Source organism: Drosophila mauritiana, chromosome 2L (assembly GCF_004382145.1).
Source record: "Drosophila mauritiana strain mau12 chromosome 2L, ASM438214v1, whole genome shotgun sequence".
Lineage (NCBI taxonomy): Eukaryota > Metazoa > Arthropoda > Insecta > Diptera > Drosophilidae > Drosophila > Drosophila mauritiana.
This window is the reverse complement of record NC_046667.1, coordinates 23,713,354-23,741,278: the sequence shown is the minus strand read 5'-3', so window position 1 is coordinate 23,741,278 and position 27,925 is coordinate 23,713,354. Positions and strand designations below refer to the sequence as shown.

The 27,925-nt window shown below is 39.8% G+C and overlaps 1 protein-coding gene across 2 annotated transcripts in view; it reads right to left on the bottom strand.

Annotated features, from left to right (window-relative positions):
- LOC117150634 (lachesin) overlaps window positions 1–27,925 on the bottom strand; it is a 291,978-nt gene that overhangs the window by 35,503 nt on the left and 228,550 nt on the right. For both annotated transcript variants that reach the window (XM_033317607.1, XM_033317606.1), the window contains one exon: window positions 16,450–16,712. In XM_033317607.1, the coding sequence (XP_033173498.1) occupies window positions 16,450–16,712 (263 nt within the window). The remainder of the gene's footprint in view (window positions 1–16,449; window positions 16,713–27,925) is intronic.

The following is a 27,925-nucleotide window of genomic DNA, read 5'->3' as shown; positions in this document are numbered from 1 at the left end:
CTTTGCCAACGCGTTCGCTACTGTCTGTCTTTGCTCATGATCATCCCACTTCTGAACTGTAAGTAGGAATGGCTTTAGTGGTGAGGCAATGAGATTGAGCAAATATAAGTTTATTAAATGAAATTAGATATATGAAATATTAAATGAATTAAATATGATCACGCGTACAGACGCTGCGCGACGGCTTGCTCTTCGACGACGACTAAGCGAACACACATTAGCATGGCCATCTGTTCTCCCGGGTTACCACCGTACTTGACAGGCAAGGTTGCCATATGCTTACAACTGTATGACATGGGATGTCAATCTTAGCAATGGAATGCAGTTCGGCTTGTTCGGCCTCCAGACGGAGGCTTTGACAACCTGCAAGTAATGCAATTGCCCACAAATTTGCGAACGTATTTGGACATTTTATCAAACCAATAAAACTCGTACATTTTCTCAAGGGTTTTCTCTCATCCAAGCTGCATGATTGACTCGTGCACATTGTTGACAGCAGACCACCTAAATAGCTTTGGGATTATAGGCAGACAACGAGACTTTCCGTTTCTTTGGATTTTTCTATACAGAGTCCCAGACCGTAGTTCGTAGTTTTTAGTCAAATCTCCGGGCAATTCATCATTACGTAATTTAGACACAATAAAAGCAGTTTCTTCGTCTCTTTGCTGTTCAGCCAATAACCAGCCATTAGATATTTCTGTCAAATTGATATGCTTTTCCACTAAACCTGTTGAATTCCTAACACTTTTTGGAACTGGATTCCGGGACAGAAAGTCAACATGGGCCATACGCTGTCCAGGTCTATACTCTATATCAAAATCAAAACATTGCATGTACGACCACCACCTATAAACCCTGGAAGTTAACTCTATTTTTGTACGCGAGGCTTTAAGAGAATTGCAGTCGGTGAACACAACAAAATAACGGCCATGCAAGTAGTGACGTAAGTGTTTTATGGCGTTGTATACGGCAAGAGTCTCCAGTATTCGATAACTCGAGGCTTCTTTTCAATTCGGTGCAACAAAATAGCGCCATAGCCATCGGCACTGGCATCAGGTGAAGCTCGATAGCAAATAGTCGGTCAAATATATATAGTTAAAAGAGATATTACTTGTTGCCGTATTTGCTCGTGCTCCAATTCCCACACAAATGTTTTGCTCTTTGAAGTTAAAGCGTAAAGAGGTTTCAGCAGTTGTGAAAACTTTTGTACAAATTGGCGAAAATACGAGGCGAGTCCAATAAATTGTCTTAATTGAGTGATGGACCGTGGAAGTGGCAAATTAACTAGGGCTTGAATTTTTCTAGGGTTTGGTCGAATCTCACCTTCTCTAACTTCAAAACCCAAATACTCTATACAAGACTTAAGAAACGAGCATTTTGCAATATTAAAAGAAAATCCTGCTTGAGTAAGTGTTTGCAATACTACTCGTAGCCTCTCAAGCGCCTCTTCCTTTGTATGTGCAACTATCATTACGTCATCCATGTTGACAATTGACGTATGAGTTGGTAAGATCACCTAAGGCACGATTAATGGCTCTTTGGAACACAGCAGGGGCATTTTTGAGTCCGAATGTCATAGTCAAATATTCGATTTGGCCTTCTGGGGTGACGAACGCCGTCCGCTCAATTGAATTCGGGTGAATTGGGATCTAGTGAAACCCGCTTTCCATTTCTATTCAACTGAAAAACCTGGCACCACTCAGCCTAGTGATCTGATCAGAAATAAGCGGCAATGGATATTTTTCGGATACTGTATTTGCATTAAGCTCCCTAAAATCCATACCATTTTTAATCTGTACCATTTTTTTTTTTTTCGAACAAGCAACATAGGGCTCGCAAAGGGGTAGTAACTAGGTCTTATAATGTTTGATTCTAACAGCTGTTGAATTAGATGCCGAACTTTTTCCTTTTTCTCTACACTCAACCTATACGGGCGTCTTTGAACCGTCTTATTTTGGTCGATCAAGCGAATTTCTAGCTGTCCTGTAGTCACACGGCTTTGTGGAATTCCACTAACAAATGAACCCGAATACTCATACTCTTGCGATATTGATAACAATTGGTCTCTATCAGATCCATGCACGCCGGTGTCAACATTAGCCAAATCAGGATTGCATTCAGAAACTTCAATGGGTAATATAGATTTTTCGTTAAACATAGTAAGAGCCTTTTATGTAATTGTCACGCCGATTCCCCGGCTCAAAATATCTCGACCAATCAGAGCGTCATACTTGATGAAATCGTCTAACACTACATGAAACAATATTTCAAATGAACGTTCACCAATCATAACATTTGCCAGTATCTGTAAAGTGCTACAAACCGTATTACTACCAATACCCTTTAAAATGACTACGCCGCTTATTCTAGTTCCAGACAGTCTCTTCGAGGCGGCTTCTTTGATGAGTGAGCATTCAGCTCCGGAATCGAAACAGAATTGGAACGACTCACCAGATTGGGATAAAGTTCCAACGGGCTCAAGGACGGTACAGATGTTGATTTCTTTTACAATATTGGTTTTGTTAAAAGACGAACGCTCCTGACGATCAGGACACACAGTAGAAACATGTCCATCTTTTCCGCACTTGTAGCAGGTCACAGTAGACCGGTCTTTTCCTCCCATGTAACCAGAGTGTTGTTTGCCGGGTTGCTGGGTATAGACTGCCACTATTTTCGAGCGACATTCCGCCTTTTTGTGGCCAGTTTTCCCGCAATTATGACACTTGATGTGAGAATAGAGCATAGCTCGTTTTCCTGACGGCGCTGATGTATTGTTGGTATGCTGGCTCGGTCTAGCATCAAACGAATAAGCTTTAAGTTCTTGTTGCAATTCGTTCCGAGGGTCGATATTGGTGGTAAAAACTAAACGCCTCAAACGCCTGTCAATTCCAGCAGCATGCGCCAGCGCAACGGATACTGCAATTTGTTCTACACTCAGGGACTTCCACCTGGCCATAAGCGAAGTAACCATTCGGCTTCCGTATAATGACAAGCACTCTCCTTCCTTAGGGCATCCATTTAGCAGATTCATAACTGCTACAGCTAATGTCTCTGTTCCCGCAAAATGTTGCAAAAATAACTCTCGCAAAACTCCCCTCCAGCGACTTACTGAGGGTCATCACAAGAGCGCTGCCGCCCAGTTGATTTTCGGACAATATGTAGTCCACCGTTAAGCACTGAGGGATAAACTTTGGCAATACGACAGCATTTGAGTTTTTTGGGTCTCTTTGTGAGTTTTGCACTTCTTTTAACAGTTCAGAAAAATGGCGATTCTGCGACTCTAGAATTGTCAGCAAATTGTTTTCACTATTGGAAGTAGGAGTAGGCGATCCCACTTCCGATGTCGGATCTGAATCACTTTTATACTCGGCATCACTCTCTACCGCGTCGGCGTAACGTTTTCTCACGCGTTTAATTTGGGAGCAAGGCATTGCTGTCTTCTTCGGCGATGAAAACTTAATGTGCAGAACAGACGTTGCAATAATGCGTAGAACCCAAGTCTACCCGCAATACAAACACACTTTGGAGACTTACTGCACTCCACACACACACTAATACCAACACGCATTATGGCATTTTTGTCAATTCTTTGCTAGTCCCATTCTTAACAGGAATATCTCTCTCTCGCTCTCGCTCCCGCCCGCGACCAGACTACGTTCGGCAAAAAGAGTTATTTGCCACGCTGTTGCGAGGTAGAGAATGCGTGTTCTAAGAATATGCAAAACGAAAGAAGTGGACACAAAGTAACAGAAAACGGTCGTTATACTTGAAATTAAAAATAAATCTGCGTCATATTCAACACTCCTTCTCAACGTTAGGTGTTTACATATTCACTCAAAACAGTCCCATTAGCTTAATAAATTTATTCTGCTTAATTCTACTTAAATTCTTTGTTAACACATCTACTATCATGTCAGGTGGACGAGAGCTGGTCACACTGAGCGGTTGTTTATAGTTTTTGTCTGTGAATTTCACTTTAAATTTAATTCGCAAACCTGCATTCGTAGCTGTGCAAAACAGCACGCATTCTAACATTTGGACTCTGCCTTGCAGAGTCGGCATGTGAACATCAACAAAGAACGGTGGATAAGGTGCAAAAATTTGCATTCTCTGCCCATTGGGCCCCTCACCACGTGGCAGCCGCACAAGGGAGGCAACAAGCAACGTACTTATTAGAAAAAAAAAAATAAATAGACCGGATTAGTAACTGTAAAATGGATACGAACAACGAAACTTCTAACTCTCAGCTTAGAAATAAGCCGATTGATTATGAAGAAATGCGGCAAGTAGCTGGTAAGTCTCCACTGGATATCAGGATGGAATTATTGAATCAACGCTCTTCATGCACTGAATCTGTTAACCTAAGCACAATAACTACGACGATAACATTTACAAGTGCAACTTGCAATACTACATCTACAACAACTGCAGCAATCAGTAGGCCGAGCTCCAGAGAAAAAGCTGCTACTAGATTGTCTGATGCGCAAAAACTTCTGACGAAAGAGAGGAAGAGGAAGACCAATTTAACACCCAACCATAGCTCTAAACGAGCTGTCAGAGACGCGAAGCTGGAGCCATATCCAGCCATAAATAGTAATTCAAACTCAAACAATAGGTTTGCCATGCTAGACATGGAATTGGACGAAACCAGTGATGGCATAGAAACTCCACAAGTTTGTCATGATGTCGCATCCACCTCGTGTGCATCGGCTGCTCCGAATATTCCTAATGATGACTGTGTACCAAATGTGACATCCAATAGCCCACAACAGTATACTGATAAGCAGAATTCTTATAAACAATCAAAACCACCGCAAATAGTACTGAGCCTTACCAATCTTAATGATCTCTATGAGCTCATTACGGAGGTCACTAGCCTAGATAATTTAACAGTTAAAGTCAATCAAGGGGAAACAGTGAGAATATTACCCAAAGACTCTGATACTTACAGAGCTATTGTTAATCTTTTTGATAATTCGGGAATTGAATTCCATACGTACCAAATGAAGGAAGAGAAGCCTCACAGAATAGTTGTTAAGGGACTCCACCATAGCACCCTAACCTACGAAATTATCGACAACTTTAAAACATATGGCTTTGATGTTCTACAAGTACACAACCCAAGATCCAGGAGAAATAGAGAAGAAAAACTTAATATATTCTTCATTAATATAAAGACCTGTGCAAAAATTAATGACATATACGATATTAACACAATATGCCGACAGAAAGTGCGGATAGAAAGAATGCGTAAATCATCTGAAATTGCACAATGCATACGTTGTCAGGAATTCGGCCACACAGCTAAATACTGTCGTCGTCATCCCAACTGTGCTCGATGTGGTGAAAATCACTTAACCAAGCTATGCGTACTTCCCAATGATCAACAGCCTATCTGTATACACTGTGGAGGAAATCACACGGCAAGTTACAAGGGTTGCCAGTTTTACCAGGAGTATCTTCGACGATCAATGGGCACTGTAAAGAAGCAACAACCTAAGCAAGCCAAGTTTGATAAAAGTGCAACAAACCAACAACAACCCCAGCAAAAACAGCAGCATGCAATAGCTAGCACTCCCAAAGATCATACTGGGAGCTTGTCCTACGCAGATATTGCAAGAAATGGCAATACAACAGCCCAGCCTCGTCTACATAATGTACAATTAAAGGGAACTAATATTAAGCAGCAACACCCGCTTGACGTTCAGTCAATATTGGCACAGCAACAGGAACAATTTATGAAGTGGCAGCAACAGCTCCAACAGCAACAACAGCAGCAATTCCTATCGTGGCTACAGCAGCAGCAACAGGAGCAACAACAACAAAACAAGTTGAATAGTCAACGACTCGAAAGGCTGGAAAAAATTGTTTTTGAAATGGCCAATTTGCTGAAGCAACGGACTGGGGATACATCGGCTCCCCAACTCCATAGTAACGCTTTACCATCGCAATGAACCCTCTGAAGATTCTTATCTGGAATGTAAATGGTATTTCAGGTAAAGCCAGAGAAGTAGAGCTCTTCGCACACAACAACGGCATTGACATTCTTCTCCTAAACGAGATCAGACTCAACAGAGGGAACACAGTTAAGATATATGGATACAGCTTTTATCCCGCATACAAACCTTCAAGCCATAATCACGGAATGGGAGGAGCAGCAGTACTGGTGAGAAGTTCTCTTCGTCATTTCCCGCAAAGAGTTATTGAAACGAGAACTATTCAGATGTCTTCAGTCAAGGTCTCCACCGGGCTGGGAGATATGGAATTTAGCGCGATTTACTGTCCACCAAGAAATAGAATTGAGGAAAGGCACTTCAGTGACATACTTGTCTCTTGTGGACAAAGGTATTTCATTGGTGGGGACTGGAACGCCCGACATTGGCTATGGGGTGACACGTACAATTCACCCAGAGGTCGAGAACTAGCAGAAGCCATTTCAGCCAGAGGGGCTTATATCCTTGCAACAGGTTCACCAACTAGATACCCACATGTGCCCAGTCACAGACCTACCTGCATTGATTTTGCTGTGTACCATGGGATAAACTTAGACAGAACTAGTATTTCTGAAAATTGGGATCTAGACTCCGATCATGTAGCCCTTGTGGCTACTCTACAAACAGAAGGTGCCTATGTTAGACCATGCTCTCGGTTAATAAACAGCAGAACTGATCTCCTTGTTTTCAGACAACATCTGGAAAACTCTCTCCAATTAAATACGGTTCTGAGCTCTAAGGAAGACATCGAGAACGCAGTAGACAGTCTAACGCAAAATATACATAGAGCCGCTTCTGCTTCTACGCCGTCTGAGCCCGAGATACGCCCCAGAAGTTATGGTATTGTTCTAACAAGAGAGGCCAGAGAACTTATCAGAACTAAGAGACGCCTTCGAAGAAGAGCAATTCGAACTCAGGATCCATGGGACAGAATCTTGTGGAACCGAGCAGCAAAGCAACTCAAAGTCGTCTTAAGGGAACTCAGAAGTGATTTCTTTGAGCAAAAATTATCCTCCATGGACTACACCGTTGATGCAAACTATTCGCTGTGGAAGTGCACAAAAGCCCTTAAACGACAACCACTTCGATGGGTACCCGTACGCTGTCCAGGTGGGGAATTTGCAAAAACTGAAGTGGAACAGGCTAATGCATTCGGCTTCCACCTAGAGGATCGCTTCACTCCTTACGACTTCGCCACGACAGAACAAATAAGAGAGACTCACCAGTACCTACAAATGCCATTGCAGATGTCTTGGCCTATTAAGCCAATAAGGATAGAAGAAATCCTTGAAATAATTAAATTACTGCCGAAGCATAAAGCTCCAGGAATTGACAGGATTTGTCATGCCACGCTAAAGGTTTTACCTATAAAAGCGATAATATATATAGCACTAATCTTTAATGCTATTTTAAGGATCCAAGTGTTCCCAAGACAGTGGAAAATTGCTGCTATTTTGATGATCCACAAGCCTGGAAAGCCGGAAGATGATCCTGAGTCGTATCGGCCTATAAGCCTCTTACCCTCACTTTCTAAATTATGGGAGAGACTTATTGCCAATCGGATAAACGACATTATAAGACAAGGCAATATCTTGCCGGATCATCAATTTGGATTTCGAAAGGGACACGGAACTATTGAACAGGTCCACAGACTGGTGAAACACATACTACAGGCTTTTGACGACTGCGAGTACTCCAACGCCGTCTTTATAGATATGCAACAAGCCTTCGACAAAGTATGGCATGTTGGATTATTATGCAAGATAAAGACCCTTCTACCTGCGCCCTACTTCTGTATTTTAAAGTCATATCTAGAAGAAAGACAATTTAAAATCACGGTGAGAAATAGCTACTCCTCTATATACCCAATGAGAGCTGGAGTCCCTCAGGGCAGTGTTCTCGGACCGCTACTGTATTCCTTGTACACTGCTGATATCCCTTGCCCGAGTTTCGAACACATGGCAGCACCGAACAGGACTCTTATTGCAACCTATGCAGATGACATCGCAGTTGTATATAACTCTAGGGACAGCAGAGAGGCAGCTAACGGACTACAAGAATATATTAATGCTCTGGCAGCCTGGTGTAAACGGTGGAACCTAAAAATAAACCCACTGAAAACAACAAACCCGTGCTTCACGTTAAAAACGCTTATCCCAAACACCCCTCCAATTCGGCTAGAAGGAGTTACCCTGAATCAGCCCCTGCAAGCAACATATCTAGGTATCACCCTGGATAAACGGCTCACCTTTGGGCCGCATCTAAAAAACACAGTAAAAAAATGTGGCCACAGATCACAACAGCTGAGATGGCTCATGAATAGAAGGAGCACTCTTTCGATGAGGTGCAAAAGAGCTGTGTATGCGCACTGTATCGTACCGATATGGTTATACGGGATCCAGATTTGGGGAATTGCAGCCAAATCGAATTATAATCGTATCCAGGTGATGCAAAATCGCGCATTACGACAAATAACCAACTGCCCCTGGTATGTACGTAACTCTACACTCCATAAAGACCTCAATATTCACACAGTTGAGTCACAAATTGGGAGACATACAAGTCGGTATAGTGACAGATTACTGAGCCATAGCAGTCTTCTTGCAAGACGTCTCATCCCCGCTCGACCTCTAAGAAGACTTAAACGGCAAGGCTTCGCCAAGACAATTGGGCAGCAGTAAAAACTCTTCATTTATGTTCCTACTCCACTTATTTTATTTTATAGTGTTTGGTAATTGATAAGAATACTTCTCCACACTGTGATGTTAAGATACAATATTATGATGTACGGATTCTTCACTTAATAAATATTAATAAAAAAAAAAAAAAAAAAAAAACTATCATGTCTTCAGTGGGAACATAATTAATGTTTACAATTTTATCCTTATACCTATCTCTGACATGATGATATTTAATGTCAATGTGTTTGCTTCTTGTATGGAACCTAGGATTCTTAACTAAGCATTGCGAACTTTGGTTGTCGCTATAGATCTGCACAGTCTTGACATCTCCGAAACCCATTTCGGCAACCAGCTTCCTGATATAGACCGCCTCTTTGGCAGCTGTGGAGAGAGCTATATTTCCGACCTCTGTGCTGCTCAGAGCTTCTTGGATTCCCAACTAAAGGCAGCACCAGCAGCAAATAGATCTGAAGAATCGCCAGCCCAGTCTGCATCCACGTAACAGTGAATGCTCTGCCCAGTTCTTCTGTAGTGTAGTTTCTTCTGGGATGTGGCCCTCAGGTAGCGTAAGATACGCTTGGCAGCCGCCTCGTGCTCCTTATGAGGATCTGCATTCCGCTGTGCCAACTTCACAGTAGAATGCAATATGTCTGGTCGAGTCGTCATCGCCATATACATACATAAGGGACCCAATTAATGACTGATAGGATTCCTTATTCACACGGTCGCATCCCTTGTCGTCGCATTTTATCTGATGACTAGCCTCCAATGGAATACTGATTGGCTTACAATTTTGCATTCCATAATCGTTAAGGAGTGCCTCCACCTACTGCTTGTGGCCAATTTTGATACTTGCAGTTTTTCCCTCTCTCTCAATTTCCATGCCAAGGAAATGATTAAGATTTCCGCCGTCGACCACGTCAAACTTCTTGGAGATAAGCAACTTGATCTCGTTTAGGTCATTTTTGTTGGAGCTCGCTATGATCAAGTCATCCACGTACACCACAATTAGGTCCAGATTGCCATCAACTTTGCAAGGTTCACGAGGACAAAAGTGAAACCAATCTCCAATAGCACGGTATTCAGTCTCTCGTTCCATTCGCATCCACTCTGTTTAAGGCCGTACACTGATTTGTGGAGCCTCAGAACGCGTCTCGGAAATTGCTCATCTATGAAACCTTCAGGCTGCCTCATGTACACCACATCGTGCAATTCGCTATTAAGGTAGGCTGAAGAAACGTCCATCTAGTGCATAAACATGCCATGTTCAACTGCCGAGCGATCACCAATCAGATTGTGGAGTACCTGGCAACGGGAGAAAAAGTTTCGAAATAATTAATACCCTGGCGCTGTGCGCACCCTTTGGCCACCAGTCTCGATTTGAAGCGTTCGATGTGGCCATTCTTGTCGTGTTTTAACGCAAAGACCCATCTGCAAATAGTCTTCTCGCCTTTCGGTAGATCGACCAGTGACCAAGTTTTGTTTGCTCGTAGGCCACCCATCTCCTTCTGAACAGAAGTTTTTCATTTGTCGCTGTGATCACCGTTGATCACAGCAATGTCCTCAGTCGTCAGGACATTCAGCATCTGATATTCTTTGCGAGGTCGTCCTGGGAGACCAGTTCGCACTTACTTCGGTCGTCCAGGTACTCCTTTTTATTCAAGCTGCGCGTTTTTGGGATCCAGGTCTTCTGGGTCTTGTTCAATACTTAATAGTTCGTCATCACCTGCCTCAGGCTCCACACTAGGAGGATTATTAGACAACTCACCAACCACATAGATAAATTTGTCTCGGAGTTCGACCAATTTAAACTCTGTTTCACCAGGCAAGCCACTTCTGCCCAAGTCTTCTTCGAAAAACATGACGTCACGCGCCTCGATCATCTTCCTCTTCTCATGGCTATACAGTCGATACGTCTTTGCCGTTTCGGAGTAGCCAACCAGTATATGCTCCTCATCCTTCGGAGCAAACTTCGTCTTATGTGTCTTGTTCAACACAATGGCTTTGGCACCAAAAACACGGAGGTGCCCAACGTATGGCTTTCTTCCTGTCCATACCTCAAAAGGGGTTAAACCATGCAAAGTTGTTATTTTTGCACGGTTCCCCAAGGATCCCCCAAGGATTCCCCAAGGATGTTGTCTTGATCGCTTCAGCCCAAAAACTTTCATCAAGGCCAGCACACCACAGTAACATGGTACGGGCCATTTCCACCAATGTTCTGTTTGCTCTCTCCGCTACAGCATTTTGTTGGGGGGTGTGCGGCACTATTAGCTGCCATTTAATGCCATGACTGATAATAAGCTGTTCAAACGAGCCACTTAAATATTCACGACCATTGTCATTACTCAAGATTTTCAATTTTTTACCCGTTTGATTTTCAGCAAATGATTTGTATTCTTTTCAGAATTATTTCGAATTCGCGCCATTTCACAATCACTGTGCCTCGGCCCACGGACTCAATACAGTTATTTCCCGTCAATAGAATACGCTCCTTAGGTTCTTTAAATTCCGAGAAAATTTCTCGCTCCACTATCGAGACACCATATGCCTCGCGACATTTCACTCACGCTTGAGCCATAACACACTGCAGAATATGATCTCTGCTTCTTATTATTTTCAGTTTCCTTTTTCCTTTTCCTCTTTTTTTTACACTTTGCTTTTGGCTTCGTTCGTAGGAACCGTAATATTTCGTATTGCTTTTCGAGGTAGGCTGTTCGACCCGAGTCACGTATGCCCTTTTGTCGAAAACTTCATCTTCGCACTCTTCGTTCACCCTATGTAGTTCAGCTTCTTCGAGAAGCTTCAGTTTTACAATTGAAACGGGGGCAAAGTATCGTACGTTTGCATGGCAACTACGAAATTTTCAAAGCTATTTGGAAGTCCAGTTAGCAGCATAATCACTTTTAGGTTATCACCTTGTAAAATATCGAGTTCTTCCAATTTTCCACAAATTTCTACAAATGACTTCACATAGTCTGCCACATTATCACCTTGCTTCATTTTTAAGCGAATGAGTTTTTGATAGAGCTGCATTTAAATTAACGGTCCGACCGGCTTATGTATTTTTTCTAAAATGTTCCACCCTTCCCTTGCAGTCACACACGACTTAATGTGCATCATTTGAGACGGTTTAAGATGCAAAATTATGCTCGACAGAGCTTTCGCGTCTTTAGTGTTCCCTTTCGTAGGCTCTGGCGCATCATCGGGTTCCTTCACACTACCACATACCACGTCCCATAAATCTGGAGCTATCAGAACACTACGCATGGACATTGACCATATAATTGCTCTCATCGAGCTTATCAATCTTGACCGTAATACTCATTTTTAATTTTCTTTTTTTCGTAAAAGAATTCACAAATTCAAATTCAGACAAAATTAATAGTCACTTTCCGAATCTTCTTTTTCGTAAAGACAAATTCACTCGAGTTAAAACACCAAACTCGTGTCTGGGCCCATAACCTATTATGCGTGTTTATGGTACAGCACAGAAGTATATTGGTAACTAAACTCAAATTATGTATGCTTGCTGCACGCAGGCAGCGTAAGAGTATGCGAACAAATAGTAATCGCCGATCAGTAGCGAAAAAACTCAAAAAGGAATTAAATGTTGCTCGCAGGCAACTTGAGTGTTTGAGTACAAATTAAACAATTATTATGTTAATTCAAATAATAATTATTCTTCTTTATTAAGTGCATCAGAATACGACAGATCCCTTTTGAGCTCTGTCTAAAACTAAAGTACAATTTCATATTCAAATATTTATAGCGGCAGGGATTCTTACATACACCGTTTTTCATTATATATATTCAACAGTTTTTAAAGAAATAGTCGATCTATAATCAGGATACAAACAAAAGGTCACAATAGGAAATAACTTACAAACTACAATTAATCGAATTATTTTGTCACAGCTGTTATCAACTAGATCAAAAAATGGAATAAATGAGTTAGGCACTGTTTGAAAATGGTTAGCTGGAACTCCGGATCGCGATGACTTCATTAAAATACAGAATAAAATAAATGATTTAATAGAAAACAATAACCAACAATTTATTATCAATTCCAAATTGTTAACGAGATAAAATCACTTTCCGATAATTTTAAAAACATTTTTATTGATCAAGAATTGCCGTTACAAAAACATTGTTTACGATTGTTAATATTCGGCTTGGAAAACATAGTTAATACTATTACACTGACAAAAATTAATGTATTTAACACAAAAATGTTAATTATTAATTATTCTAATTTTAAGAATAAACTTTTTAATAACTATGGTATTTTAAGTAAAAATAAAACATGTTTTACCCTCTTACTAAATGGAGAGAAATCTATTTTCACTAAAATGCGAGAAAAAATAAGAAGATAGATATCAAGAAAGATTCAAGAAGGTGCAATTCTAATAAATGGAAATAATATTGTTAGCAATTCTCATTTAGAGAAATTGATGTAGAGAATTGATTTATAGAATAACGTACAACGGCACAACCACAATAAATAATATTTCATACACCAACCACTTTAAGAATCTACAAATGTCAGATTACATAAAATCCAACAACTCAGAACTTACTCTTGACAACATAAATATTTCCTTTGCCCTTGATATTGTCGCCAACACTTAGCCACCCGATAAATAACCAAAATTAAAGTAAACACAACGTCCACTTGTAGACCAAGCCATGATTAACTTATTGCGCTTCAATCAAACTGCATCAGTCAGCAAATTTCAATTTCACAATACAGAGAATTAATTTCAGAATAATTTCAGCTTTCAACTTAATTGAAAGTTCAGAAAGTTTCGAATGAAAAGCTTCTGGCCGAAGTTGATTGGATCAGGATTAAAAATTAGAAGATCAGTCTGAATTCCGACGAGATCGTGAACAGCTTCAAATCAAAGATAACTTATTAATAAAGTCTCTTGTAATAGTATCAGTGAATAAATATTATATAAAATTAAAGTAAACATTATATTTTATATAATTAAATAGTAACAATTTTAATTAGTACGTACTCTGACTGACTGGACCCGAGCTATGACGGCCACTACTTACTCCCGGAGGAAGCTCCTCGATTGGTACGAGCGCCTGCCTCCTATCTCAATCGTGCGCACGTCTTCTTCCTTTCCTCCTGGATCTGCTTGTGTCACTTATTTAAATGCACCTGTCGAAGCCCTCGTGCGTGTTCCAACCACCGCCAGATTCGCCTTGCGACGATGTTGGGAAGTATCAGCAGCTGAATTATCACGGTCCTTTTTGTGGGTAAGAGCACATTTCCTTGAGGTGCAGCACATACCAAACACTACCCCTCGGAATATGGAGTCGCTCGGTGTTTCCCAGTATTGGGCAGTATTCAGAGGTTCTCGAAAACAACAAGCGTTTAGCACGGCTGCAAGAGGAGGAGGTGAAGCTGTGGTGCACTACCGCCATCACAGCCGCAACCTCCAGCAACACCACCGACACCACAACCACGCACGCCAACACCACCACCCCGTTCGCCACCACCCCAGTCTAGGGAATAACCTTTTTCATTAGCTATTTTAAAGCAATGAAATGACGAGATTTCAAACGATATGCTTTTATTGGTTTTAGCGACCGAGATTCTGCATAGATGCGATATGTACAAGTTAACGAATGCGAATGGTAATGTGCGACTTAATTGCAGATCGAACAGGAGAACGCTAAGCGAATGGTAGATGCGTGAGTAGAAGGGAGAGAGCGCGGCGGAGCTTAGATAACTAAGATATTGCTGCACAGCTGAGGTACCGCCTAAAATGTCTCCGAAGTTGGCAGCAAATTATACAAATGAGTTTAAAACTTGCTGGCGGCTACGTGGCCCGACTTTGAACAGAATTCCTAAGGGGTAGCAGACACAGCTTACTCAATGCAAGCTTTGTCAATCTTGTTGGTGTCCTCAGCACAGCAACTCGACTCCATCTCTTCATAATGCCGGCTGTGGTTGTACTTGCTAATGCTGTTGTCATCAGCATCTTCCGCCAGCGGAGCGGACTGTACCTTGTTGGCCCGCTTGTCGATCATCTCGCCGAGAAAGTGTTCCAGTAACAAAGTCAACAGGCCAGGAAGGTTTGATATGCGAAAGAACTGGACCGTAGAATTTAGCAGACCAGATCGCAGGCGCCACTGTCATGCAAAAGGATCAGCTCCTGCTCCACCTCCGGGCATTCCTGGAGCACCATATCCATCGGGGGCAGGTTGGTTGGCCGGCATCTGGTGCGGATGGTGGTGCAGCGGATGCTGATGTGGGTGTGGATGATGGCGATGTTGCAGGTGCAAGGGCTGTTTCTGCATTGCCTACCCTGGGATCGGCGGTGGCTTTTCGAACATCAAGCCGCTGAATTGCCCCTGGCCCACTTGTTGATCCATACCCTGTGAAGGTGGAGGTGGCATGGAGTAAGGTGGCTTAACACTTAACCTGGTACTTCTTGTCGCAATTCTGGAGACGAAACGCTGCAGTGAGATGCATGTTACGGCGGTGGTTGCTGAACTCCTTCTTGTTGTTGCGATTGCTGCTGCTGGTCTAGCATGCCGGGCATCCTATTCTGCTGGCCTGGTCCCGAGGATCTTATTCAGTTGTCCTGCGACTTTTGCTCCGGTCCACCGCTTACCTCCAAATAGAGGAATTAAGCGTTACGAGAAAGGCTAAAAACAGCAACTCGAATTTCGGTTCAAGTGGGAGGATGAGCGCAAAGAAGAATTAGCAGCACATTTCGTTGCTTGCCTTTGTACGCACACAAATATAACTCTTTCTGTATATAACTCTTTTGCGTAATTAACAGAGATACTTTTAATGTTCACTGCTTTTAATTTGTCTGAATATTATTGACACAACTTGTTGTTCAACAACGCATTCAGCAACAATAGCGAATTAATCAAATTAAAGCTAAAACAGCATTGTATGATTTGCACATATTTTGTTTATGCACAAATCAGTTTATTTATTACCTATTTTTGAGCTATGAAAATAAGAGTTTAAGTAGCAATTTCGAGTATAAGAAAAGATTTTACTTCTTTAACCTACAAAACGCCCAAACGGACACGTCCACACCTTTAAACAATTTTAAAATATTTTCTCATTTTAATCCCCAATATCCATCGATATCTCCAAGGAAAATGATTCAATTTCGCGTTGACTAGCTGAGTAACGGGTATATGATAGTCGGGGAACTCGACTATAGCATTCTCTCTTTTGTTTTTATTAGACCATTAAATGTCTATCGAGTTGATAAAAAAACCTTTGTCGCACCTACAAGACTCTATAGTTTAGACTACTTTCATTAAGGCAAATTTTTTAATTGGCAACTCTGTATATTTTTTAAAGAAATTTTTTAAAGTCACCTTCCAGAATAAATTCTTAAGAAGTTTTATATGCTGATGGTAAATTTATGCAAACTACTTTTGGACATAGTATTGATTATGTAAGTTAGCACCAAAAGAATTCGCAACAACAATCTGCGAAGGCTTACACGCGCATCAAGCCGTGCACCTGCAGTAGCCAATAAATGCTGGGGGGTATAAATACCACCCAGTTTTGTACTTTAAATTTAGTTCCGATTTTTGTCAAAATAAAGACGGACCACCGGTCCTAATTACCTTATTGTGAAAATAAACAAACGTTTACTTTAACTTGTATTATAAATGCAATATATAAATTATATATTATAAATGAAAGCAATAACAAAAATATATAAGTATTAAAATTACTACATGATAATTATCCTATTTATAATACACTTATATTTGTATATACATACCGCTTCAAAAAATGATCTTCTTTTAAAAACAACAGCATGGTGAACAACATAAGAAACTCTTATTGCATCCCAGTCTATAGAGTGAAACACACACCAGAAAAACAACCAAAAAGATGTAATCAACGCAACTGTTGCATACGAAGTCTGCGCAAGCCGTTGAGATCCTGCATTTGTGAGTATCCAGGGTGTACGTGTTGATGGTATGGTCCCCGATGGCTTGTTAGTCTTTTCTTGGCCGTATTGTTTTGGATGATGAATGTTTACTGAAAATAGTGCATTTGAGAAAACTTAGATAAATTATATATGTAGACACAAGAGAGAACGCTGTAGTTGAGTTTGTCGACTGTCAGATACCCATTACTATCATTAGTGCTATTGAGAGCGCGACAGAGAAAGGTCAACATTTTATCAACACAATTTTCGCAGTTTTGGGCGTTTTGTGGTCATGCGAACATCATTAAACAAAGTTGTGATACGTCTATGTCTAGCTCTAGCTCTAATAGTTCCTATTATCGCGAAGTTCATACGGACGGACGGTTAGACATAGGCAAATCGACTCGTTTATTAATCCTGAATAATAATACAAGGATGGATTATCACTATAAAAAGTCAGAACGTAACATTAAGTATAGTTATAAATTGTTAATCATGCAAATGGTCTGTAGTCGTCTATATCTGATTAATGGAGACGAATATAGCGAAATTTACAAAATACCATCTTCTGTTAACTTTAAATCTGTGGCAAGCTTTGAGGTGTTTTTCAATTGTTTCTCAATTATTTTGCAAAAAATTTAGCAATAATCTTATGATAGAAGTGAGGTTGTTTTTTATGAAAACCAATTGAAAAACCACAAGCGCAAGTTGCTGATATAGTAAGTGAAGAACTAGGAGCCAATACAAAAATAAAACTTATTTATTTTACTTATTTTATATTTTTTGACGGTTCAGAAGGATTTTTATCGTAGCTAGTACAAATGTAATCTGTGCAAAACCACTTCGTGGTTATTGGAAAATAAATAAATTTTTTAAAAGTAAACATTTGTGGCGGGGCATTGCTAAAAGCCACATCTTTTAGTACTGCCAATGTTATGCTGCTATCTCAAATCCGTATTCCTGACGCAGCGCCACGTCACCGGGGTAACCAAAGGCGATAATGTAGCTGGCTGCTGGGAATGCCGAGCGTTACTGTGTACCTTTCAAGATGAAAGACCTGATGGAGGAAGCACGCACAGTGGACCAAATTAAAAACAAGTGAGAATTCTATAGTCGAGTTTCCCGACTATCAGATACCCGTTTCTCAGCTAGTGGGAATGTAAATGCGAAATTGCATTCTTTTTTTCTGGGATATCGATAGATTTTTGGGGAATAAGAAAAAATTTAAAAATGGTTGAAAAGTGTGGGAGCGACCGTTTTTGGGCGTTTTTTTAGGTAAATGCAGGGGCTTGGCCACAGTGTTTTTGGTTGCCAATACAAATTTGCAAGACAAACAATAAAACGAAAGAAAATCTAAACATTTTTCAAAAGTGTTGGCGTGGCAGTTTTGTCGGATTTAGTGCTTTAGAGTGGGCGTGGCCAATGGTTTTTGGCAAATCGATAGAAATATACGAGACTAATTAAATTATGAAAAAATATCCCAAAAATGTTCAACAGTTTGGGCGGGGCAGTTTTGAGCGGTCTTAGGGCGTTAGAGTGAAACAAATGTTAAATTTTTTCTCATTTCATTTACCCATATCTATCGATATCCCAGAAAAATAATTAAATTTCGCGTTTGCATTTTCACTCAATGAGTGAAGATTATCTGATAGTCGGGGAACTCGACAGCATTCTCTCTTGTTTTTTTTTTTTTTTTGTGGTGATCAAGTAATTTTTTTTCGATGGCGGGATGTTAAGGCTACTAGTTGGTTCTAATGGAATACGGTTGGACTGATTATGGGGTAGATAAATGGGGTAGAACGATCTCCTGATGGGTCGGCAAACGGACCGAGTGTCGTTTGTCCGATTTGTAAGGATAAGGTAATCGCAGCCGAGTTGCTAGATGAACAATGTCAACATGAATTACATAAAAAATGTATGCACGTTTATTTTCGGAAAAGCGTTCAGTGTGCAAAATGGGTTAAGGAGCAGCTAGAACTAAGACAATTTTAATTACAATTCGAGTCTGCTAACTTGCAGGCAATCTAGAAATCGCTAACCAAGTGATAATTCCGATAAACCAACGTCAAAAGATGGTCCTTCAATCTCAAGGGGTAAATTTTGTTACAACCAATGCTGTTACTTTACTTGCTGTTACTCTACTTTCCGATAGAATTACAGAATTGATTCAAAGTTCTATCGCTGAATGTATACCCAGAGCTATTGCAGCTCAAGTAGGTAGATCCGATAGTATACGTGGCGACGTTGTGGATTCGATGATATAAATGATGTTGGAGACATTCCAAATCAAACGATACATTAAGGTCCACCGGTCTGTCATAGAAGTGTCTCATCTGACTTGATGAACCGAACAGATAAAGTAGTGCCAGTTATCCAACCCATAAATATAGCAATCTGCCCCAGTTGATAAACAAATTTCAAACTTCAATCTCAGCAGAATTTCCTTTGCCCTTGATATTGTCGCCAACACTTAGCCACCCGATAAATAACCAAAATTAAAGTAAACACCACCTCCACTTGGAGACCAAGCCATTATCAACTTATTGCGCTTCAATCAAACTGCATCAGTCAGCAAATTTCAATTTCACAATACAGAGAATTAATTTCAGCATAATTTCAGCTTTCAACTTAATTGAAAGTTCAAAAAGTTTCGAATGAAAAGCTTCTGGCCGAAGTTGATTGGATCAGGATTAAAAATTAGAAGATCAGTCTGAATTCCGACGAGATCGTGAACAGCTTCAAATCAAAGATAACTTATTAATAAAGTCTCTTGTAATAGTATCAGTGAATAAATATTATATAAAATTAAAGTAAACATTAACAATTTGCCTGCCTTTGCCTTTGTTATTGTCGCCAACACTTAGCCACCCGATAAATAACCAAAATTAAAGTAAACACCACCTCCACTTGGAGACCAAGTCATTATCAACTTATTGCGCTTCAATCAAACTGCATCACTCAGCAAATTTCAATTTCACAATGCTGCGAAATAACATAAGCATCCTAAACAAAACTAAAAGTTCAAAAAGTTCGAATCAAAAGTTTCTGGCGAGGTTGATTGATCAGGATTAAGAATTAGAAGATCAGTCTGAATCGGGATGAGATCGTGAACAGCTTCAAACCAAAGTTAAGCTAGTAATAAAGTGTCTTGTAATAGTAACGATTTTAATTGGCGCCCAACGTGGGGCGGTGTACTTCAAAAGTTCTAAAATAAATAAGTTAAATATAAAACGGAACTCACGCCGCCAAAAACTCACATTTTTGGTGGAAAAATTAAAACATCCACATTAATCCAACGACATCTAACTACTGTGACAGTGATCGTGGAAAAACTTAATTGGAAATTAATTAATGCAATAATCGAATTAAGAATTTAATATTTAAAAAATGTGGACTGAATACTTAATACAAAAAAACAAGACACTTTTAATCAGACTCAACAAGAAACAAAAACCAAAACAAAATCTATAACCAAAATATATTCAAAAATATTGAAAGAAATCAACACCAAGAGAGAAGGAAGAGCTGAGGGCAATCCCTCGCTACAACTAAAAACAAAAATTGATAAATAGAAAATAATCAGGACAATTAAACTGAAGGAAGACTCCAACGGAAAGTAGCAAGGACAACTAAATGGAAGGAAGATTCCAACGGAAAGTATCGTGAGCAGAAAAAAAAAAAAAAAATTGTATAAAATAAGAGCAGATATAGGGAATACTAAAAAGTTTAATATTAATCATTACAAAATCAATTGAAGGAAACAATCTGGAGAATTTAATAAATAGTTTGGATGAGGTTCAACACCAACCTTTTCTGCGGGCGGGATATCCAGCGCCACTGATCTGACAATGGAATTAATTAATTCTTTCCAAATTGGATTTTATTTATAACGATAAAAGACCGATCCATATTCTCGAATCACAATTAAGCATCCTTAGACAGGACGCTTAAGCATTATAGAATTATACAAGGAAGTAAACAAAAAAATTACATTACTCATAAATAAAATTATAATGACATATGGAAAAGACAGTGAAATAACCAAATAAACTTATAAAAAATTAAGACCAACGCTCTTAGAATTTTTATTTCTGGATTAAACGGTTCAATCTCAGAAACACACTTTTCCCTAAACTCAGCAGACTTGCCAAATGCTCTGGCAAAGTGTCAGGAACTAGAGTCTAACAACTTTCTAGCCCAATTTGCAATAGATATTATGGATTTAGGAATGAAGATAAAAGTCAGGGAAACAACCTAAGATATAATCCAGTAGATTCCAGACAGAAAAAAAATACATCAAATGGAATGAATAATAATTGGAATAATAATCAGAATAATACTTGTCCGCCAAACGGAAACTTTGGAGAAAGTAATAATTGAAATTCAAATGGCATATAGAGAGAGAGAGAGTTTCCGCTTAAACCGGGCCTGATTTTTAAAGCTGCGCGAAATTTAACTATTTCTAACGACGTCTAAAGTTTCATCCCGCGTTTGCTGCACGATCACAGGTAGAAAAAGACGGGAATTCCACACTTTTATTTTTTTTTCGGTCTATTGTAAAAAGCCGGAGGCCCGGCTAACAAAAAAGCTGATAGTAATACCTCAACGATGACAAGAAAAACTTTTATACGTACCAGCTAAAAAGCAGCAAGGGACAACAAATAGTTATTAAAGGCCTTGAGCCTGAAATAAATCCTGATGAAATATCAGGAGCCCTAATAGAGCAATGTTTTATGCCGAAATCAGTTACCAACATATTTAACAAAGATAAAAAGCCACAACCTCTTTTCAAGGTCGAACTTGAACCAGACTCTTGGGCATTGAAGAAAAACGAGTCACCCCACCCCATTTATAAGCTGCAATATCTTGTACACCGTAGAATCTCTGTTGAAGAGCCGCATAAGCGCAAAGGACTCGTTCAGTGTACAAATTGCCAAGAATATGGTCATACAAAAAATGCTTGTACCCTTCGCACTGTATGTGTAGCTTGTGGTGAGCTTCACAGCTCTGTTAACAGCCCATCAAACAAAGCTGACCCCGGTATGAAAAAGTGTAGTAACTGTAGTAACACACAGCAAACTACAGAGGTTGCCCTGTATATAAGGATCTAAAAAATCGGATACACCAAAAAGTGACTATGATGCGTGGGCAAAGCACGCCGAGCACAATTATATCCTCAAAACATACATCTGATGTCCACTTAAACAGTCTGACCAACAGGAACGTAACATTTGCAAGTGCGCTTAACTCAGATCTTGCATCTACAAGTCCTACAACTCCATTCCCACTCGCTGGACAAAACAAGGAAGCGCCTCTCCGGGCACAACTACATATTGGCCAACGGACCTCCCAATTATCTTCAGTGTCCGGATCTGAAAAATGCACTCTGTCGATTGACATTCAATAGAACTAACTGGCTAAAATACATTGAACTGAACCCAGGAATCATCAATAAGGCTGAGATAGAAAGCACCACTAAACTTTTGGAGTCTGTCCTTGTTGCAGCAGCCCATGCCTCAACCCCAAAAAAACAGACTGTACAGTATATGCAACGTGAGACAAATGTTCAAGTTGAGAAGCTTGTCTTGGAAAAGCACCGCCTACGACGAGAATGGCAATCTTATATATCGCCATTTGCAAAACAAAGGCTCAAAAACGCAACTCGTAGATTAAGAAAGGAGCTAATCAACGAGCAGGAATGCGCACAACGCCGCTACTTAGAGCAATTATCACTTTTTAGCACAAAACACCCATAATGGAAAGCACACAAATCTCTAAGCCCCCGGTAGAATCTGTTGTGCCAATAAGAAATTCTGCAGGTGAATGGGTCCGCAGCGATAAACATAGAGCTTCTACTTTCGCGGAGCACCTTCAAAACGTGTTTCAACCAAATCCAGCAACGAATAATTTCGTATTACAAGAGCAAGCAGTTGTAAGCCAAACGACACAGGATCCAATAGAATTTCGACCAACTGAAATTGCTAAAATCATTAAGGAATTAAAACCTAATAAGAGCCCCGGCAGCGATCTGATAAACCCTAAGATGATCTTCAAACTTCCATTTTCTGCCGTCCAAACTATTTGCCAGCTCTTCAATGCAATAAATAGAATTGGCCACTTCCCTTCGTTATGGAAAAAGTCGATCATCATTATGATCATCATACCGAAACCGGGAATAGATCATACAGTTCCATCATCATACAGACCTGTAAGTTTACTACCATGTATGTCAAAAGGGAATTTCTGAAAATAAAAATAATTGCCAACTAACAAGATAATATCTACAGTTCATGGATACTCAATTATAAAATATTACCATATATTAACAATATTTGAAACAAAACATCCATTTTATTAAATAGAACGTTTAGAATCCGACTAATTAATTGGGTATGTAGTAGGCTAGAGGTACACATACATAAGTTCAGTATAGCAACATAGTATATAAACATTAAGTCATTGTTCGCTTTCGGGTGGCATTCTCTCTGTTTCGCAACATCGGCTCTGTAGCAATAAGCATAGAGGCAGATCGCAAACGGAGAGGGAGTCAGTCAATTGCTAAAGCTGAACACGTGAACTACCAAATAAACCAAAGAGGCCAACTCCTGCGTTTGTGTTTTATTTAAATACAGGTACCCTACAGGTAGAATCTATTAAGGTAAATTGGAGCTAAAATACATGCAGAAAAGGGTATTATGGAATATAATGGGAAATGACAATGAGGAAAAAACGATTTGTGTTTAATTGAGGAAAAAAAGTTCTTCCATTAAAAGAGTATATTATAAAAAAATACTTTGATGAACAAAACGTATATAAACCCAAAACGGTAATCAGCGAAGGAAGTTTATATAGCTTGGGATCAAAGAATCCTGAGCACGCCGACGTTGAATTATCCGTCAACAAAAAACTAATAGTTTGGGATCCACAAATCCTGTACATACCGTCGTTAAATTTTCGAAAATAAGATTGTGAATAAAATTAAAATGGAGCATTCTAAAATAAATATGCAACTTCCTTTTCGAACAGATATTCGAGGACAAATAAATACTGACTATAATAAGGCAATTTATAGCTAACAATATCCTTTTGCTATGTCAGTCTCAGATTTCGTTAATAATGAATTCGATAGAAGGCTAAATGAACAAATTAAAAGAACAAGTAGAAGCCCTTATAATTCACCAGTCTTAGAAGTACCCAAAAAGGGTCAAAACGAAGATGAAACTCTAAAAACAATACCGGACAGACATGTCAGTAATATTATCTAATATAGGAAAGTCAAAATATCTCTCAACAATTGATTTGGAATCAGGATTTCAAATTTTTATGAAAGAGTCAGATATTGAAAAATATATTAAGACTGGGAAATTTTTTTTGAATGAATTTGAATTTTTTTGTATGCCGTTTTGGTTAAGAAGCTCACCCAGAATATTTCAAAGAACAAGTCCGAAAAACTTTATATCGATGATTTAATAATCTTTTCAAATACAACTGAACAACATTATACCGATCTAATTGAAATAATTAATATTTTACAAAAAGCAAATATGAAAATGTCTCTAGAAAAATCTAAATTCTTTAAATTAGAAACAGCATTTCTTGGTTATATTGTTTCTCACAATGTTAATTACATTTACAAACAGATCCTGAAAAAAAATTTCCACAATTACATTAAAAAAATGATTCCACAAAACATTGGAGAACTTCGAAGTTTTTTAGGCCGCACTAAATATTTAGGAGGAGATAATGGTAAAATTTCTAGGAAAATGTCTACAAAAATAACAATATAATATATAAACCCGGAAGAACAAATGTCGTAGCTAAGGCGTTTTCTCGAATAAAAATAAATAGTATTGCAAATAGCGATATAGAACAATCAAGCTCAGATCAAAATACACAGCATTTTGCTGAAAGTAGTTTTAAAAATGTAATACAAGAGACCCGTAAACCGTTAAATCAGTTTCAGCAACAACTGTTATTAACAACGGGGAGGTATACAATAAATGAGTCATTGAGAGTTTTTGATAAAACACGACATGTAATCAAATATGACACACCAGAAAATTTAGTAAGAATATTAAAAGATTATCTACCACCAAACAACAGTAGGAATTCATTGCACATTAGAAGGTCTTTATCATATTTAATTACCTTTAGAAAATAATTTTGATAACAAATTTCTTTTTACCAAAATATTTCTGCAAGACGTAGAGAATATAAAGATAAGGCTATCATAATAGCAGAAACACATAGTCGAGCTCATAGAGGGCTAAAAAATTACAAAAAAATTAATAGATTATATTATTGGCCAAATCTATTTATGAAATTAAAGGAATACATAAAAAATTTAACTATTGGCAACGAATATAAATATAATAGGCATCCAATTAAAATCCCTATTGGGGATGCTCCTATTCCAACTAAAGAAGGCGAAAATTTATTACGCACAAAATCTTATTTTCTTAACTTGTATTGACGCATATTCAAAATCTGAGGTCTGTTTATAACAAGATGATCAGCGAGGGTCTGAATCTGAAAGAGATAGAAGCACTTGCCTTGGTATGCTGGAACTGCCGCAAGGAAGGGCTAGGATTGCGTATTCGAAAGACAAGTCTTTTATTATGTCTATGGAGCTGCTAATACGTGCAAGCCATGTTCTACTAAGAGTGTAAAGAGCTTCTAGGGCGGCTCCTCGTATTCGCCATTCAATCAGAACACCACCAGTGCCTTTCGGAGCCACAATGACCGAAAATCTAATTACATATCTATGTAACTGTTGTACCTTTACCTGACAAACGACAAATAAAGGCCAGTCCTACATTAAAAAACATCAATATTAAGGAATGTAAAAACTCCGCAAGTTGATTATATAACTGACTTAAAAAAAAAAGTAAAACAAAATATAAGTAAACAATGATAGTAATGGCATCGCGATAGCACTGGTGGCAGCACTGGAGGAAACTATCGATAGGATCAGGAGAGCACTTGGCTGGAATGATCGAAGAAGAAGTGGCAGATCGTGAAGATAGAGGGAAGTCGTCGCCAAGAAGTCAAGTAGAAGAAGTTGAAATAGAGAAGTCGAAAAGAACGCGCATAAGTCAAGAGTTGTGGAAAAGCGAATAAGACGGTCGGTTTTTCAGCAACGATTAGTCATGTCGGACAGTCGTTGAGAGTAGAAGTAGTGTTGCGTGAAGTTCTGTCGGTTAAATATTTCACATTTGTAAATACTCTTAAACTTAACTTTGATATAATAAAAAAATATTACACTAATATTACATTTGGGGGCTCAACCGCCGAATTAAGGTGAAACTGTGTAAAGGCGAGTTGCCTTATTGTGAAATTGCGTCAGAAACTGAAAATTAATGTGTATGTCGGAGCGCGACTCTTCGCATTCCAGAAATTCCTTCTGTGATTTCATATTCTGATGAAATTGTAATATTGCGGTCAAATTCCGTCGAGCGCAGCGGCAGAGGCACGAACAGCCTCTGCAGCTGAGTGAGGTCCGATCGGGTTGTCATAAATAGTGTGCTAGAGAGAGATGAAAATGTAGTGCACGCCAGTGTGTATAGACATTAGAGAATATGATGAAGAAGGGACATGTAAGAAGATCCCTTCAGTGAAGTTTGACTGGTAGAGTTGATCGGAACTTGCTGCCCGGCCGCACCAATTCACAAAGTGAATAAACGAAATGGATGAGACTCCTCTATTGCCGACATGTGTATTTTTGGCTACGAAGAAAAGTAACGGTGAAACATAGAGACAAATGCGAAGTGCGTCAAGATCGGAATCAGCTGCAAGAAGGAGAGGTACGAAAGAAACAGCAAAAAATTACGGTGAAACACCAAAAAAGGCGCGACAAATAAATACACGAAGACAACCACAAGAGAAAAAAGAAGAAGCGGTGATGGAAAATCAAGTACAATTACAACAAATACTTCAGCTGCTGAGTTTGAAAATACTCCAGATTTTGACTGCGAGTCGGCGCCTGTCGAAAATTGGATTGAGAACTTCGAGTTGAATGCTGATGCGTATGGGCTAAACGAGAGTCAAAAATATGCGCAAGCGCGATCAAAAATGACAAAGAATGTACAGTTCTTCTTGGAATCGAAGCTGGTGTGCTCGTATGAAGAATTGAAAACAGCGCTTTTAACTGAGTTCAAACGAAAATTGGGAAGTGCAGAAGTACACGAGGAACTGGCAAATAGGAAAAAATTGCAAACGGAGAGTTTCCATGAATTCGTCTTGCAGATGAAGAAAATTGGCGCTCTGGGCCAAGTTGAAACCAAGTCTGTAATACGTTATGTTGTGAATGGACTGAGCATCAAAACCGAATACAAATGTATAAGGCATACCTGTAATACATATGAGGAACTTAAAGAGCGGTATGAAACTTGTACAAGATCAAGTGAAGGACGCGCTGAGCGACGCCGAGGAAGCAAATGCCGCCAAGGAGGAACTACAGGCGTTGAGCAAGGAGGCCGAGCGCAAGGTCAAGCCCCTGGAGGCAGAAGTATTACAGCTGACTGAATATCTGGACAGCTCAGAGAGGGCGCGACGTGCTGCTGAAACGGAGCGTGACGAATTGGCCGAAGAAATTGTAACTACCAACTATAATGAACTGATTTCCTTATTTTCGCTCGCTACGGATTGCAGCGGCTAGCTCAGAGAGTTTGTGCGTTCGTCCATTAAATTTATGATTTGTGTGATTGCCCGACCAAGGAAAAGCAATGGGTTCATATTATAGCCGTTTATTCCACTGTCTTATAGATAACTCCTTCGGCGTTTCTCCTGCAACGCCTTGCCTCAGTAATCCTGCTTGCTCCTTGACACGGACATAGAGTTGGCCCCGCCGGGATTAGGATGTTATGGGCAGTGTTTATCGTCCTCGGACGAGGCAAAGAACTGACCCTTTCGACACGCCAGATCCTTCTCCTCCACTCCCAGGATCTCTACTCGCTTGTGGTGATCGTCCTTCGGGCTTCTTGCCGCCCGATGCTTCCACTGTTTCTTATATTCTGACTTGACACCTCGTTCTCACACCCGAACTTCTTCCGTTAACACTCTGTCTCACTAAATGCCTCCTATTCCTCCGCCTTTAGACTCCGTTCCGACTGCGCGCTTACCGCGCGACTCGCGCCGGTACTCTCCTCGACTATCCTCGCGTACGTACTCCTCGCGTGTTGAGACTGACTGCCTCGAGTTGCACTTGCGCCGTCCCTTTATAGGCCGCGGGGATCCCGTTATTTCCCCTTTTGCGCACGGCCCGCTCGGGTACAAGGTCCAACAGTTGTACCGTTAGTTCACGGTGCGTCTTCTTTGTGCCTGT